Source organism: Diplotaxodon limnothrissa, linkage group LG7 (assembly GCF_057381915.1).
Source record: "Diplotaxodon limnothrissa isolate DT_005_m linkage group LG7, D_limnothrissa_male_GT1.1, whole genome shotgun sequence".
Classification (NCBI taxonomy): Eukaryota; Metazoa; Chordata; class Actinopteri; order Cichliformes; family Cichlidae; genus Diplotaxodon; species Diplotaxodon limnothrissa.
In genome coordinates, this window is record NC_140602.1 from 46,596,871 (window position 1) to 46,612,770 (window position 15,900).

The following is a 15,900-nucleotide window of genomic DNA, read 5'->3' on the forward strand; positions in this document are numbered from 1 at the left end:
GAGGATGCTCTTGCGCTGCTCCTCTAAAGCCATATAGCAGTATTCTACGGGCAGTCTTTTGTACTGTCAAAGCTGCTTTGTGTGTGTGTGTTTTGCTGTTTTGTTTTTTTCTGAGTCAGCCGCTGCATGCTGTGATATCACAGTGGACTTATGACGATGATAGTCATCCATTGACCTCAGTGTAGAAGATGTGGATTCATACCATTATTATTATTGCTGAACAAACAGAAACATGATTAATATATATATATATATATATAGATAGATATATTAAACAAATATACATGCATACACACACACACACACTCAAGGTGAATCAAAAAAGAATCATCTGATTTCTGATTTCAGTGTGCTTTAATTCAACAGCCGGAGACAACAGAGACAATTTGTGAGGTTCATGTGGTTGTTTTTGTAGTTTGACTATCGTATGGCTATATACCATCCGTCCATATTTAGCCTTTTAGTTTAAAATGTACAGGATGGCTTTTGAAACCAGATGATTCTTTATAACCTGTGTGTGCGTGTGTGTATATATATATATATATATATATATATATATATATATATATATATATACACACACACACACACACACATTTGTGTGTGTGTGTATGTATGTGCATATATATATACATACAACCTCTTTTTAGATCTGGGCTTTGCTATCCTGCATCGTCTCATCTTTCTGGTCACGTTTTTTTTTTTTTTTATCCATATGAAGCTGATCTGAAATCTATGTATTATTGCCTTGTTGGATGGTAAAATGCATTTTTGATCAGTGTCTATACATATATATATGTGTGTCTCATCCACTCTGCCACTGTAGCACGTGCCTTATTTAATCTGTACATATGCAAGTAATGAAGGTGTATGAGTGGATCTGCAGAACATTCCCTATTAAAAAAAATATTTGAAAAATATATCTTGAAAGCCCATAAGGTTTTTTTTTTTTTTTAAACACAGTCTCACAAGTCAAATGGTCGCACTCCATTTTCAATGTTGCATATAAATATAATTTATTATTAGTCTTAAAAATTCTTTCTTACAGTTTGTACAATAACTTGACAGATGAAATGCAAGCCGTTGCAAGAAACAGACAGGCTACATTCTCACTATACACAATATTAATCATGAAGCTGAAGCTGAAGAACAACTAGGGAATGCAAAGGCTAGCCCACTGAGAATGTAGAGATTGTTTCAAAGGGATGCAAAGTTTGCATAGACGGCTTCAAGAAAACTGGGACAACTGCCATTCAAAAAAACAAAACCAACCAAGAACACTTGTATGGGCGCAACTGCTGCTCCATCAAAGGAATGTCACATTTACAGATCATTTTTATGCACAGAATCAGTGTCATCGTGATATTGATGGCTTCTGTAGTGAATGTACAAACATCGTTGTCTGAGTTAAAATCTCTTATCCTCCAAAAGTACGCATGAACGTCGGTTGATTGAGACAATATTTAGATGATCACCTTACATGTCAGGTATTTGGTAAAAAGCAGTTGTTTTCAGTTGGACTGGTCCTACAAAAATATACTGGTTTGATTTCCCTTTCTGCACCATCTCCCTCTTCGCTCTGCCTGGTATCTTATGTGAACGCGACATCATCATGAACGTCACACAAATTTGCATCACTCATGACTTTTTTTTCAGTCTGGCTAATTTCCCATATCCTTTTGTTAACAGGATATACGATATGTAGAGATATGTAGTTAGCCAAATGATCCTGCTAAAAAAAGAAAAGAAAAAGAAAAGCAAAAGCAAAATAATCACCAATGCAACTCAAAAATATCACCCATAATAGAAAAGCAATAATTATACATAACATGACTAAAAGTATTAATAGTAGTTATAACAACACTTAAAAAACGGTGTAATGATTATGATCGTTGAGTTCCCTCTGTGTTATAAATGTGGCCGACAGAAAGAATAGTTACAGCGCCAGGTGTCCACCAGGTGGTGCTGTAATACAGTCAAACGCAATGAAAGAAGAAACGAAATACGGTTCAGTAACAGACAGCATAAGATACAAAAAAAGACATGTATAAATAGGCATATCATTAAATACTATGTTGTCACAGAACACATACTTTTCCATGGAGTTGCCATGGAGACTGATTTTTGGAGAATGAGACGTTCTTTCGCCGATCTTCCTCCTTTGATCCATTGACCTGTCACTGTTGTGAGGGCATCATCCACATCTGCACAGTCCATCCGAATAAACCGGAAACATGTTTCCAAGGAAACCATAGCCAAAAATATCAAATCATTCTTACAAGAGAGGGAGAGAGAGAGAGAGAAAGAACGAGGAGAGAAACAGCCTGAAAATGACTGGCAGAGATTCTTGTTTACTCTCCAAGTTTTCACAACCTTTGTTGCCAATATTTAACTGGGTCATGGCAGGGTAGACCTGGCTGTGACTATCTCCTTACTTCTTTGAGTGTACACACAGGCAGCTTCTGTGAGTGTGTGTGCGTGCATTTGTCATCGAGAATGACTTTTCCTGCTTTTTTTTGTTGTTGTTTTTTGGGGTGTGTGTGGGGTGTGTTTGAGGGGGTCCACCCTCTTTTCATATTCACTTTGTGTCTTCTTCCTCCCTGGAATGTCACTTGTCCCTGGCAGGCAGATGTCAGTGTTCAGTCACCGCGGGAACAAGGCTGTCATGGCGTCCCATCTCCTCCAGTACTTGGGCAAGGCGACTGAGGTTGCCGTCAGGAAAATGCTGGGCCTCCCACAAGTCCAGGATCACTCCAGTGGGGCTGGATTTGGTGGCAAAGTAGTTAAGATACCTAAAAGAGTGATCATGTGAAACCAGAGAGAGGTAGGTTAGAAAAGCAGACAAATGGTTAATAGAGAGGAATGAGTTTGCTTATTAGTAATAAAAAACTCGTTGGTGTGCTGCAATAATCTTTTCATCATCAAATACTTTAATTCTTACTTTCTATTTTTTCCTTCTATACACAGTAACCTTTCTGGTCAGTAATGAGATACTGTGGGCATGAGAGGAAAGCAAAGTGAGCACTGATATACATCCTCAAATGTATTTGCAGTCTATGCAGAACTAATGATCGCTTTGTTTTCTTTTAATGACTTTTGCTTTGGCTTTGAATTGATATATATATATATATATATATATATATATATATATATATATATATATATATATTCATTCATTCGAGTCTCTCGCCTTCACCCTTTGTCCTTCATGCCAAAGTCTGCCAGTGGTCTCGTCAATCTGCAGCTGCTGTCTGTGATAAGGCTGCCCTGCTGAGCTGGGACCTTAAAAATGGGTGCGCATTGTACGTCCATCACAAACAGAAGACTATCAAAGACACGGGGATGATGTTTTAAAAAGAGGAACGTCACTCTGTCTCCATTGTTTTTTTCATCTTTCCTCAGCTCTGATGTTTATCAGAATGAGTCACATTCCCACAGATCACTCACAATCAAATTAAAAATAGATCACTTATCAACAGTTTGAGTCCCCATGGACTCTTAATGTTTACTTCTAATGAAAAAACAGCCGTTCTTTCTTTACTGGTACCACGCTATAAAAACCACTATGAATAAACAGAAAATTGACAGTTAATTAAACTGTAGTTAGAAGCTATTTAGGTGTTAGAGCCACTTAGACCCTATCCTAGGACACATTGGGTGAGGGGTGCGGTACACTGCAGACAGTTGGCCAGTCCCATCACAGCAACTAACACAGCAACTCAGACGATTCATGCTCACATATGCATCTAAGGACAATGTGGAATCATTAATTAACCCAAGGGATTCCATGCAGCCACAAGGAAAACACACAACCTTCATGACAAAAGGCCCAAGCTGTGAAATGACAAATAAATATGTTGATAACTGGTTTTTTAAACCAACCGATGAACATTATCAGTGTGGCTATTTTAAAGTTGCATCTGATATTTCTAATACTTGTGTTTCAGCGGACAGTCCAGGTCCCAGTAGGAGAAAAAAAACCTTTAAACCTGGAGCTGCGGTTTATGTTCTGTTCATTATGTATGTGTTCACTGGTTGTTTAGTTAGGTTAATAAATCAAAACTATGCCTGTTCAAAACATTAATCTTGCAGGCTGAAAAGTGACACTTAATGTTTTCCAAGTGAGACCACAGATCAGTAATTAAACCTGTATGACTAAACAACAACCTCTAGTAATATGAATGAATGCATAATGTAATATATAAAAGGCTTATGGGTCATCTCCTCTTGTTAGCTATGATTCAATACATAATATGTAATACAGGGAGTGCAGAATTATTAGGCAAATGAGTATTTTGTCCACATCATCCTCTTCATGCATGTTGTCTTACTCCAACCTGTATAGTCTTGAAAGCCTACTACCAATTAAGCATATTAGGTGATGTGCATCTCTGTAATGAGAAGGGGTGTGGTCTAATGACATCAACACCCTATATCAGGTGTGCATAATTATTAGGCAACTTCCTTTCCTTTGGCAAAATGGGTCAAAAGAAGGACTTGACAGGCTCAGAAAAGTCAAAAATAGTGAGATATCTTGCAGAGGGATGCAGCAGTCTCAAAATTGCAAAGCTTCTGAAGCGTGATCATCGAACAATCAAGCGTTTCATTCAAAATAGTCAACAGGGTCGCAAGAAGCGTGTGGAAAAACCAAGGCGCCAAATAACTGCCCATGAACTGAGAAAAGTCAAGCGTGCAGCTGCCAAGATGCCACTTGCCACCAGTTTGGCCATATTTCAGAGCTGCAACATCAATGGAGTGCCCAAAAGCACAAGGTGTGCAATACTCAGAGACATGGCCAAGGTAAGAAAAGCTGAAAGACGACCACCACTGAACAAGACACACAAGCTGAAACGTCAAGACTGGGCATAGAAATATCTCAAGACTGGTTTTTCTAAGGTTTTATGGACTGATGAAATGAGAGTGAGTCTTGATGGGCCAGATGGATGGGCCCGTGGCTGGATTGGTAAAGGGCAGAGAGCTCCAGTCCGACTCAGACGCCAGCAAGGTGGAGGTGGAGTACTGGTTTGGGCTGGTATCATCAAAGATGAGCTTGTGGGGCCTTTTCGGGTTGAGGATGGAGTCAAGCTCAACTCCCAGTCCTACTGCCAGTTTCTGGAAGACACCTTCTTCAAGCAGTGGTACAGGAAGAAGTCTGCATCCTTCAAGAAAAACATGATTTTCATGCAGGACAATGCTCCATCACACGCGTCCAAGTACTCCACAGCGTGGCTGGCAAGCAAGGGTATAAAAGAAGAAAAACTAATGACATGGCCACCTTGTTCACCTGATCTGAACCCCATTGAGAACCTGTGGTCCATCATCAAATGTGAGATTTACAAGGAGGGAAAACAGTACACCTCTCTGAACAGTGTCTGGGAGGCTGTGGTTGCTGCTGCACGCAATGTTGACGGTGAACAGATCAAAACACTGACAGAATCCAGGGATGGCAGGCTTTTGAGTGTCCTTGCAAAGAAAGGTGGCTATATTGGTCGCTGATTTGTTTTTGTTTTGTTTTTGAATGTCAGAAATGTATATTTGTGAATGTGGAGATGTTATATTGGTTTCACTGGTAAAAATAAATAATTGAAATGGGTATATATTTGTTTTTTGTTAAGTTGCCTAATAATTATGCACAGTAATAGTCACCTGCACACACAGATATCCCCCTAAAATAGCTCAAACTAAAAACAAACTAAAATCTACTTCCAAAAACATTCAGCTTTGATATTAATGAGTTTTTTGGGTTCATTGAGAACATGGTTGTTGTTCAATAATAAAATTAGTCCTCAAAAATACAACTTGCCTAATAATTCTGCACTCCCTGTATATAAGATGTACAGATGGCTGGCCTGCTGGATGGATAAATGAATAATTACTTTTTAAAAACAAATTCTAATATATTTCATTTTAGTTGTCTATATTAACAGAAAAATAGTTTTGTTTAAACTATTTAACTTTAAAGTAAAGGCTGTTTCTGTGGCCAGACTGTGATCCCAGAGGTCCTAAATGTAAGTTACCATTTCACCCTTTTCATTGTTTGTCAACCCACCTGTCAAGATTGAGTTTGTGGGCCAACATCCTCCAGTCATTGCCTCTGGTCTGCGGTGCGTCCAGGCTGCCGCACAGCTTCTGACGGATAGAAACAGGGATGCGAAAGGCATTTGGCCCTACCAGTGTCGTGATGTTGCTGGCAGGATCCAGCAGAGATGTGTCAATACTCTGGGAATCCTGTAAAGAGAGAATGAGAGGGATTAAAGCAGAGACACAGACTGTAGCTGTGGTTTTTTCCCCCCTAGTTTGCAGACTGCCTGGACATAATTCAACACCTCGCAAAATGAAACATAATGTAGTTCAAATGGATTTGTAGCACAGGAAATTTCTTTTTCCAGGTGCCATAAAAAAAATTGAAAACCCTTCGTTGCGTTGCCATCCATTTACTGATGCAAGCTGAGTGATTTTCTTTTAAATATACTGCATCTGGAGGATTAAGCACTGGATGTCTGGCTACAGAAACCAGATCAAGACCCAGAGACAAATGAACCAAGGCCAGGCAGTAACACAGCTCTGCACTGTATGTACTGTAATTTATCTCATTACTGAGCACAAAGCATGAGTGCTCCTCCATCCCTCAAGCTCTATTCTCCTAGCCAGATGGCCTTTGTAAAGCAAGTGCAGCATGACTGGGGGGGGGACACAGGCTTATTATACCCTCCTGTGCTCCTCTCTTGTCATAAGCAAGACTCTATGTAGGCGGCATGGTTGAAACTCCCCTGTCTCACACCTTGCCAGTTTTTGTGAACGTTGCAAAAAGTGGGAAGAGGAAATGGAAACGAGGTTAAATTCATTCTGAGCGTCTGGCTCGGTGGAAGGACAATGAGGGCGAGGTGGAGGGGAAGAGTCAAAACAGCTCTGGATGCAAAATTCATGTGAAAGCAGAGCACAAAAGTCGCACAGACCTTTGAGGTTTCCATTATAATTTCGAAGGCTATGCCCCGTATCCAGTCAAGGTGAATAATTACTTTAAGCCTTTATAAATCAAGTGAAAGCATTAGGAGGGAAACAGTTCATTACAAAATCAAATACAAGCATTTTTCCTCAGCCTGTAGTGCTAGTCGTGTAGTGCTCTTTTATGTGAATATAATGAAATCAGATGGTATTTAATTTGTTATACTTAAAGGTCTGGCATCCAACTTGAGCCTGACTGTCCTACACATTTACATGCTTCACTCTCCTCGTGTCATACACCGTCCCCACCCAATTTATTGTTATTTTTAGGCTCCAAAATCTCCAATCTCCCTCTGACAAGTCAGTGGTGCTGATGCCCTGCATCACTGCCTGCTGCTTCAACCCCTCCACCGGCCCAGCATCCACCTGCAGGGGCCGGGGGGGGATGTTTACTCCAAGTATCAAACGCTACCTCCGACAGTGTAGTGTCCAGCTGAAAAATCTGTCCTTCTCCTTCCACTTGGCGCACACATATTTTGCAGGTCAGGTCCACCGTGCTGGAAGAGAAGCGCTCCAGGGTAAAGCAGCAGTGGAGGTTCCTTTGTGAGCCGCTCCACACCTGCTGAAAGGAAAGCTCCTGCAGAGAAGTGGAAAGTGTAGAGGAGTTACATCGGTGGGAGAAACCATGTGGCACACTGTGCATGGCCTTTTACTGAAAAAGGAGTAAAATGAGCAGTTTACCTGGTACTTGGCTAGCAGTTTGCTCTTCCATAATGTGTGGGGAACATCATGGATGGAAAGCCTCAGGTTGTGGGTGCTGTCCTTAAAGATGAGAGTCTTTGGTTCATCCAACAGTTTCCCACCCATCTGCTTCTCCATTTGAAGGACTTCCTAAATAAACAAAAGCAAGCTTGATTAGCAAGGACACCATCTATACCGACCTCAAAAAGCTTCTTCTTTATACCAGTTGAAAAGCAGACAAACTGCTGCTGTATTCCTGTGATAATAGTCTCTGAGGAATTCTCACAAGTACATTTACAAATGATTAGTTTTTAATAAAATATTACGTTATAATCATCCGCAGGGCTTTACAAACTTAAATCTAGACATGCAAACCTGAAATCAACTTCTGTGTCCTTGCAGCAGGATCACTATCACTTCTCATTACTCATTCCCAAACTTAATAACTGTGTTCAATATCCCTCCTCAGTACAATAATCCTTCCTTATCTTTCCTTCATGCAGGCGCATGAAGGTATTAAACAGAATTGAGGTGATGAGACAACAGTAGAGAAGGAGGGATATATGTGGCTTATTTTGTGTTGTTGCAGCAGCTACGTTATTCAAATACAGGCGCTTGTATCTCCTTATTGTGACACACCAACACAAAGATTTCTCATTCTGCCTCCCACACATCATCTGCTGGCTGTGCTTGCGCATAAACAATTCAGTTACAGTGGGGAAAAAAAAAATCACAATTATATTCATTTCAGTGATACAAATAATGAGACAAAGGCTATGCACACATTCAGTACAGCGTGCTGCGCATTTACCTTGAGTGCGTCCTGTGTGTCGTCCAGGCAGTAGACTCTGATGTGATACTCCATGGCTGGGCAGGTGACGGGGCCAAAGATGGCTAGTTTGAGGCGCTTAGTGGTGGCAGCGCTGAGAGATTGACCCACGAGGCAGTAGGTGCCCAGCGTCTCTGTCAGGATGTGGCAAGCCTCGTCATCCATTTGGATATAGCAAGGTGTGGTGAAATTCTCTTCTCCTACTACCACTATATCCTAGAGCGTGGACAAGGAGAAAGGGGGAAAAAAGAGGAATGTTGAAGAATAAGCCTGGGTTTTGTCATGTATGTATCAAGCAAAAAATAGAAGTGGGGCATGGTTAATACGATTTTTGACTAGAGCAAAATATGCCATATCCAATTTTCCCTACATATCTCCATTTGCTCGCACAATACTGCTACAGCTGTCAGTTCTATTTGGTTGTATTGATCTGTTTCGTGAAGCAGATAACTTCACATTACAGCAAAAATGTAGATAGATACAAGTACCAAAACTGGCATGTATGCTCTCTTTTGATTACTTTTTTGATCGAGCCCATTAGCCATTTGAAAACTGCAGTCATTTTCGTGATGGCTGATGAGAAAGGCGGAAAATATAATTTTTCTTTACATAAAGTAAGCAAGACTTGCATTTATGAATGATTTTAGTGTCAAATTGTGCATGTTCAACTATTTAGAAGTCGACTTTAGTACTCTGAAGTTGCTTTTTCATTTGCACAGGTAATGCTTCTTGTTTCAATTACATTTCATAGATGGACCTGCACATTGCTCAGTGGTTACCCATGACCTCCCAAAAACCTTGTTGTTTTTAATGGCATAGGGCTGATTGTGGTCGGTGGTTTAATCCCCAACTCCTGCATACAATGCTGAAGTGTCCTTGGATAATTCAAGATATTAAACCCCAAGTAGCCTGCAGTGCTGCGTTTGCATACGCGCATAAACCTTAACATTGTGTCCATGTTGCAGTGTAGAAAGTGCTATAGATGTCACAGTTCTGTTTATATATATGCATATGTATATATACACGCACATGACAGGGCGTGCCAGCATGACATGCATCATGGATCAAATATATGAAATTCACTGAACTGAGGAATACATTGGCAAAGGAAGAATGTTGAATGCCTGAGCCTACAGTGCTATGAGAGGGATAAATCCCTCGACCTGCACAGCACTGTGTAGCTACATTTGTCATTGGACCACTGGAGCAAAATATAAGATTGACGTAATTTGAATTATTTTCTTTCACGTGAAATGAAGAAGCTCACATGAAGTTTTGAAGTCATAAATTTGACTTACTCAGTCAAAAGCATATAAATCAAGAGTAAAGCCTCTGAAATGCATCCAGTGGTTGAAATAATTCCCCAGCTGTTTCCCAAGATAGAAATGACCCAGAGTAGACCTCAACAAACATCACCCCGATTACCTCAAACACAGCATGAAAAGGAGGTGACGGTACAGAGGAGGGTTGCAAAGGGGCTTTCAGGAGAACAGCAACTGTAAACGGTTTAATGCATGTTGTCCAGGGAAACTTATGTGAGAACCATATTCTTGCATTATTTGTACATCTGCAGAAAAACTGGAAAATATGCAGCAATGTTATCAAAAGAATAGAAAATGTCACAGCTTGTTGCTGAATTCCATGTTTGAAACCGATTAGATAAATAATCGGTACAGTGTCTTCTTTTTCTTTCAGCTGCCTCTTTATTAAAGGGTCACCACAGATTTTTCTTGTGGATGCACTTCCTGTTACAGCCCTTCCTGGGATTTGTGTCTGCTCCTGGTCTTGAACTACTGTGTGATCTTTTACATGTTATTGTTAACCGCTAGACTACAGAGTTACTGTATAGTATATTGCGTGGAGTTATGGATATATTAACTGGCCTACAGTAGTGAGTCTGTGTATTTAAAAGAGTGTATTTAAAAGCCTCAAGTGTGGATTTGTAAACGTTAAATTGGATTGGCTAATTAGTGAAAACCACATATTTTTACATGAAGTCTTTGCCACTGGGTAATTAATAGCTAAACTTGTACATGTGTTGCTTTTTTGCCACACAGAAATGTGCTCAGTCACATTTAACTGAAACAGAATGAATTTAAATTGCATTTTAATGCAGAAAGCACAATTAATGTCCTGACCTTTTCACAGAAGCCGTGTACTCTCGAAGTAACAGTTAGTGTGTGTGTGTATTACTAATATTTGAGACTGTCTCACGCGGAAAATGGAAGCATAAGTATCCCGACTATTTGCAGTTGACCCCTGTAACGACACCAATGCCAGGACACATTTCTCTTTCATTAGGATTGCAAGGTCTGAGGAGCCTCCTGCGACTCTCCCTCTTTTTCTTTAACCCTCTCTTCATTTCTCTTCATCTCGCTTATTCTTTCTCTTCCTCTCTCCGTCGTTCTCGCTCTAATCCAAACACTCTCACAGAGTGGCACACTGGTATTAATTCAGCCTATTATGAGAGACAGAAGAGGAATTACTTACGGCCTAGCTCACAATTATTGTGAGCTAGGCCGTTTAACAGCAGTATTATGGCAGATCATTAGACTCTTAACTGCTCCTGTGGGATGGCACTAGGGATCCTTATTGGGGGATAATTGGAACGCACAGTGAAAAAGTGGCCCTGCTTCATATGTAGTACTGTGTGCAGGCAGAAACAATTAAACATACAAACATACAAATGTTAATTTAGTCAAAAATTCATCAGCCGGCTTTTTTCCCCCTCCCATGTAGACGTGGGAGGATTTTAAGTAGGAGAGTTACTGAAGCAGAAATCCCCACATGTTCCTCATTATATGACACGCCATCTTCATCATCATCACAACACCATGAGATTGTGTGTGAATCGGTGTGTGCGTGCGTGCATCAACTGGGGAGGGCTGCGGGCTCCCAGACGCCAACGGAACTGATTATTCTCAATATAAATATCCGTGGAAAACTCCTTTGGAGGAGCTCATCTCTCCTGTATCCACTGCAGTGATGAAAACACATTTTGACAGAGCATGTCATATAAAGCAATATTTCACTCATGCAGCGCCGAGGCTGGCCTCAGAGGGAAAAGGAAACTCATACGAAGGAAGCCGCCGTCACATCACATATTACCATCTGCGTTTGTGGCAGGACGGAGATGTAATCAGGAATCATTTCTTCTTTAAAAATCCTCAGTTTACACTGAGCTTTATTGGTTGTGTCCAAGTAATTCATCAATGTCACGAAGGCATGTGGGGGCCAGTTGGGCAGTTTTTCCTCGGCTCTGTAAGTAATGCCATCGCATCAGCAAGAGGAAATTATGTAAGGGCTTGCTGAAAATTACATTATTTAAGTCACTTTTTAATGATGATCTGACAGAAGGCCTTATTATTGGGTATAAACTGATGCTATTGTAGCCCAGTGGCAAACAGATGGAATTAGAGACTGTTTATTGTAATTTATTATTAAAGGTGTTTTATTTTGTTCAGTTAAAAGCACTCATGATTGGAGAGAGACTCTAAAGAAAAAATCCAAATTATTTTGTATGGAATTGCATTATTTGTGTTATTTATTTATTTATTTAGTTTCTCAAAGGTTATTTTTTGACCTGGATACAAATGCAGTCCAACCAATGGGATTGTTTGTCCCGCCTTGTTTTTCATGTTTGGTTGCGCTGCTAAGGCTGCTTAGACCACACGCGCCATAGCAGTACCTGTGGGGAAAACGTGGTAGCTGTTGAAACAGCGAAGCTGTTGGTGTCTGCTTGATTAGCCGCCAGATTTGGATAGCCGAAGCTAGTTTTATGAATACGAAGTGCTTTGCACTGGTGAGTAACGAAACTGTTATAGCCGCTGATCGGCATCCTGAAATGTTAATGTTGTTCGCTTCAAAAAACAAACGCTAATGGTGACGGTACTATGCAAGTAGCTAGCGAGTGTGCTAAACGCTCACTCCCGTTGTTAAGCGTTAGTTGAGAACTTATTAGCTGTTGTTAGGTTAAGGAAAAAACAGTATGTCTATCTGTTGTATTGAAATGTTTTATTGTGTTACTTTTATTCATCACTGTTGTTACTTGACCGTGAGCAGAGTATATTGAGTTTGCTGCTTTTAATGAGCAGTGTGAATTGCTTTAATGATTGGTGATAGCTACATTGCCATGTAATGAAAACGTTTAGAATTTGATTAGTTGTACAACATTAGAAATTGAAACACATTTTGTTCATGATTTATACTTTAAACAGAAGTGTTAGTTAAGTGTGAACCGTGTTCATTTGAAGTAATTCTGACCTCACTCTTAGGTCAGGTTTTTTGAGTTGGAGAAAGGAGCTGAGACTCCTCGGAGAACATTGGATTACAGACTTTGTGGAAATCCGCAGAAGAGGAATAATTTTCCATTGCAATGGATGGCGAGCCACAGCCCATTTGGAATTGAATCTTGAAGTCTGGTTGCCTGAACTGTGGTAGGACAAAACAGTGCAAACCATACATCGATCGTGGACTGAACTCACACCAATAACTCACCAGATCACCAAACAGGCCTGATCTGGATCCTATTGACACTTTAAAAGACCCGGGTCTAACATTCTTTTCTTTTTTATTTTGGGTATCTGTGCGCGCACACACAATTTTGGTTGTTATTGTAAAGGCAATACAGTGCACAAATTTCAAATACAGTTGAACTATTGCTTCATCATTTGCAGTTGTGTTTTCATTGTGGTTACCCATCCTCTGGGCTCCTGTCGTTCCTGAAATCTTCTGATTTGCCCATTGTTTATATATTTTGTTACATACTGGTTACAGTGTAAAAGTGGCGAGCCAGCCAGGAGCCTTGAATTAATGGGTGACGATAGTGAAGCATATTTTGTGTGATTGAGCTTTTGGTAAGACCGTCTGTCGCACCAAAAGATGGATTTTGTTGAAAAATTAGGTATTAAGGTCCCAAATGCTGTCATAGTGCGTGGGGTAACAGGATCAGAAAAGGATGAAGAGATTTTTGAGTTCTTAAAGCAGTACGGCTCTATTAGTAGGGTCCTCACCATTGATGATCAAGTATCTGAATTCAACAAGGATCAGATAGTGGAGTATAACTCAGGAGTAGCAGTGCAAACATTAGGACCCTTGTTGCCCTATGTCCACCCCTCAGCTGCCAATCCTGATGTAGTATTTTCTGTACATGCTTTGACAGATGTTTATTCCCAGAGAGTTGGGGGGAGTGTCACAGATACTTACCTGAGTGAACTGCGAGGAATAGCCAAGCTAAGTGGGAAAGATTTTGAAGAGGTACTGAGAGAGGTGATGACAAAAATTGAAAAGTCTGTGGGTGTCGCCGAAGAAAGTGTTGCACTCAGTACTGAGGTTGAAATAGAGGAAGTTGATCATACTGACAGGCCCAGCCAGACCCCTGCTACTTTTATTGAATCAGCTGGTATTTCAGTCTGTCCTAAGCTTGGCCACGCTGATGATGAATATCGCACACCGACTTTAAGCTCTGGAACCAAGAGATCCCTGACTGTAAATCCTGGTGAGCTTAACCCACCAGACGTACAGAGAATTGTGGTTGAACACATTGTAAAGAGTGATGATAAGATGTCACGTACCCATTCCACCTTGAGACTGAGAGCTTTTTCTGGGAAGATTCCCCGGCCATATAATGAAGCTGATTATGATACTTGGCGCTCTCATGTTGATTTAATGATGGAGGACACTTCTGTTTCTGACTTGGAGAAGACTCATAAAATTCTCGAGAGCCTCCTCATTCCTGCTTCAGATGTAGTTCGACATCTTGGACCTGAAGCGCCACCATCTACCTACCTGCAATTATTGGAATCTGCCTTTGGCACAGTTGAGGATGGGGAGGAATTGTTGGTGAGGTTCATGAACACGTTGCAAGATCCTGGAGAAAAACCCTCAGCTTACCTGCATCGCCTGCAGGTGGCATTGAACCGTACTGTACGCAGGGGAGGTGTACAGCCACAAGAGGTCGACAAACACCTCCTGAAACAATTTTACAGGGGTTGTTGGAATCATGACTTGCTTGCTGTCTTGCAGCTAGAACTTAAGGATCGACAACCCCCATCACTCGCTGAGCTTTTGTTGCTGCTGCGTACTGCAGAAAATAGGCAAGAAACAAAAACTAGTAGAATGAAACGGCACCTTGGTACTACCAAACCTAAGGTTGTCTCCCATAGACAGAGTGTTCAGGAAACAAGCGAAACACAAGCTGAATCTGAATCAAGTGACCTAAGTAAGTTAAAGAAGCAAGTTGCTGACTTGAAGAGTCAATTGACAGCACTCATGAAACAAAGAAAACCCACTGCTTCTAAGAAAGAACACATGCAGAAAGATGAAACTAAAAAACCTGACCATGCAAAGACTGAACCAGGGCCCCCTCCACACAGCGCTTTAACTGTAAAGCCAAAACCGTGGTACTGTTTCCGTTGTGGGGAGGATGGTCATATTGTGGCCACCTGTGAGTCAGATCCAAATCCTGCCCTGGTAGCTGCTAAAAGAAAGGAACTGAGAATCCGTCAGCAGTTATGGGAAAGCCAACACCGAAACACACCTTCGTTAAACTGAATTCAGTCCCTGTCGTGGGACAGATGGGGACTGCAACGGGTCAAACACGTCCCGCTGATAAGAAGCCTAAAGTGACCACTAAGAAGGGTGCCATGTTAACATTGAATGCTGAGCGTGGTAATTTCAAATTACCCAAAGGTTTAATAGGGGCGAAAACTACAGCACAGGTTCAAATAGAGGGCAATTGTGTTAGCTGCTTAATGGATACAGGCTCTCAAGTCACCACTGTTCCCCAGTCGTTTTACAATCAGAACCTGTCACAACATGAGATCCGGCCTCTCTTTGAGCTTTTGGAGGTTGAAGGAGCCAATGGCCAATCTGTGCCTTATCTAGGCTACATTGAGATTAATGCTGTATTCCCCAAAGAGTTTTTAGGTGCTGAGGTTGAAGTCCCCACACTAGCATTGGTGGTTCCAGATGTTCGTACAGTCCCCCAGCCACTAGTTTTGATAGGTACTAACACACTAGATCTACTTTACGAACTCCATCGTGATACCTGTCCTGAAGAGTATGAACCATCACAATATGGTTACAAAGCAGTGCTAAAGATTTTGGGGCTGCGACACAGGCAGTGCAAGGATAACCGCCTTGGTCTGGTCACCTCGCTCGGAAAAGACCCCCAGCTAGTTCCAGCAGGACAAACCGTAGTGTTAGAGGGGTTCATTGATGTAAACAGTCATACCACTGAGAAATCTGTCCTCTTAGAACATCCCTCCTTGTCAGCACTGCCAGGTGGGGTGTTAGTTAAACCTTGCCTCATTGACTTGCCCCAGAAAGCGCCATATAAAGTGCCAGTCGTAATGACTAATGAGCTGGATCATGATGTTGTTATT

At 41.1% G+C, this 15,900-nt stretch overlaps 1 protein-coding gene across 1 annotated transcript in view; it reads right to left on the reverse strand.

Annotated features, from left to right (window-relative positions):
- Window positions 1–2,632: 2,632 nt before the first annotated feature.
- unc5cb (unc-5 netrin receptor Cb) overlaps window positions 2,633–15,900 on the reverse strand; it is a 142,501-nt gene continuing 129,233 nt past the window's right edge. The window contains exons 13-17 of the mRNA XM_085359774.1: window positions 8,498–8,731; window positions 7,687–7,836; window positions 7,418–7,582; window positions 6,050–6,228; window positions 2,633–2,792 (exon numbers count right to left, since the gene is read on the reverse strand). Of these exons, the coding sequence (XP_085215900.1) occupies window positions 2,633–2,792; window positions 6,050–6,228; window positions 7,418–7,582; window positions 7,687–7,836; window positions 8,498–8,731 (888 nt within the window). The remainder of the gene's footprint in view (window positions 2,793–6,049; window positions 6,229–7,417; window positions 7,583–7,686; window positions 7,837–8,497; window positions 8,732–15,900) is intronic.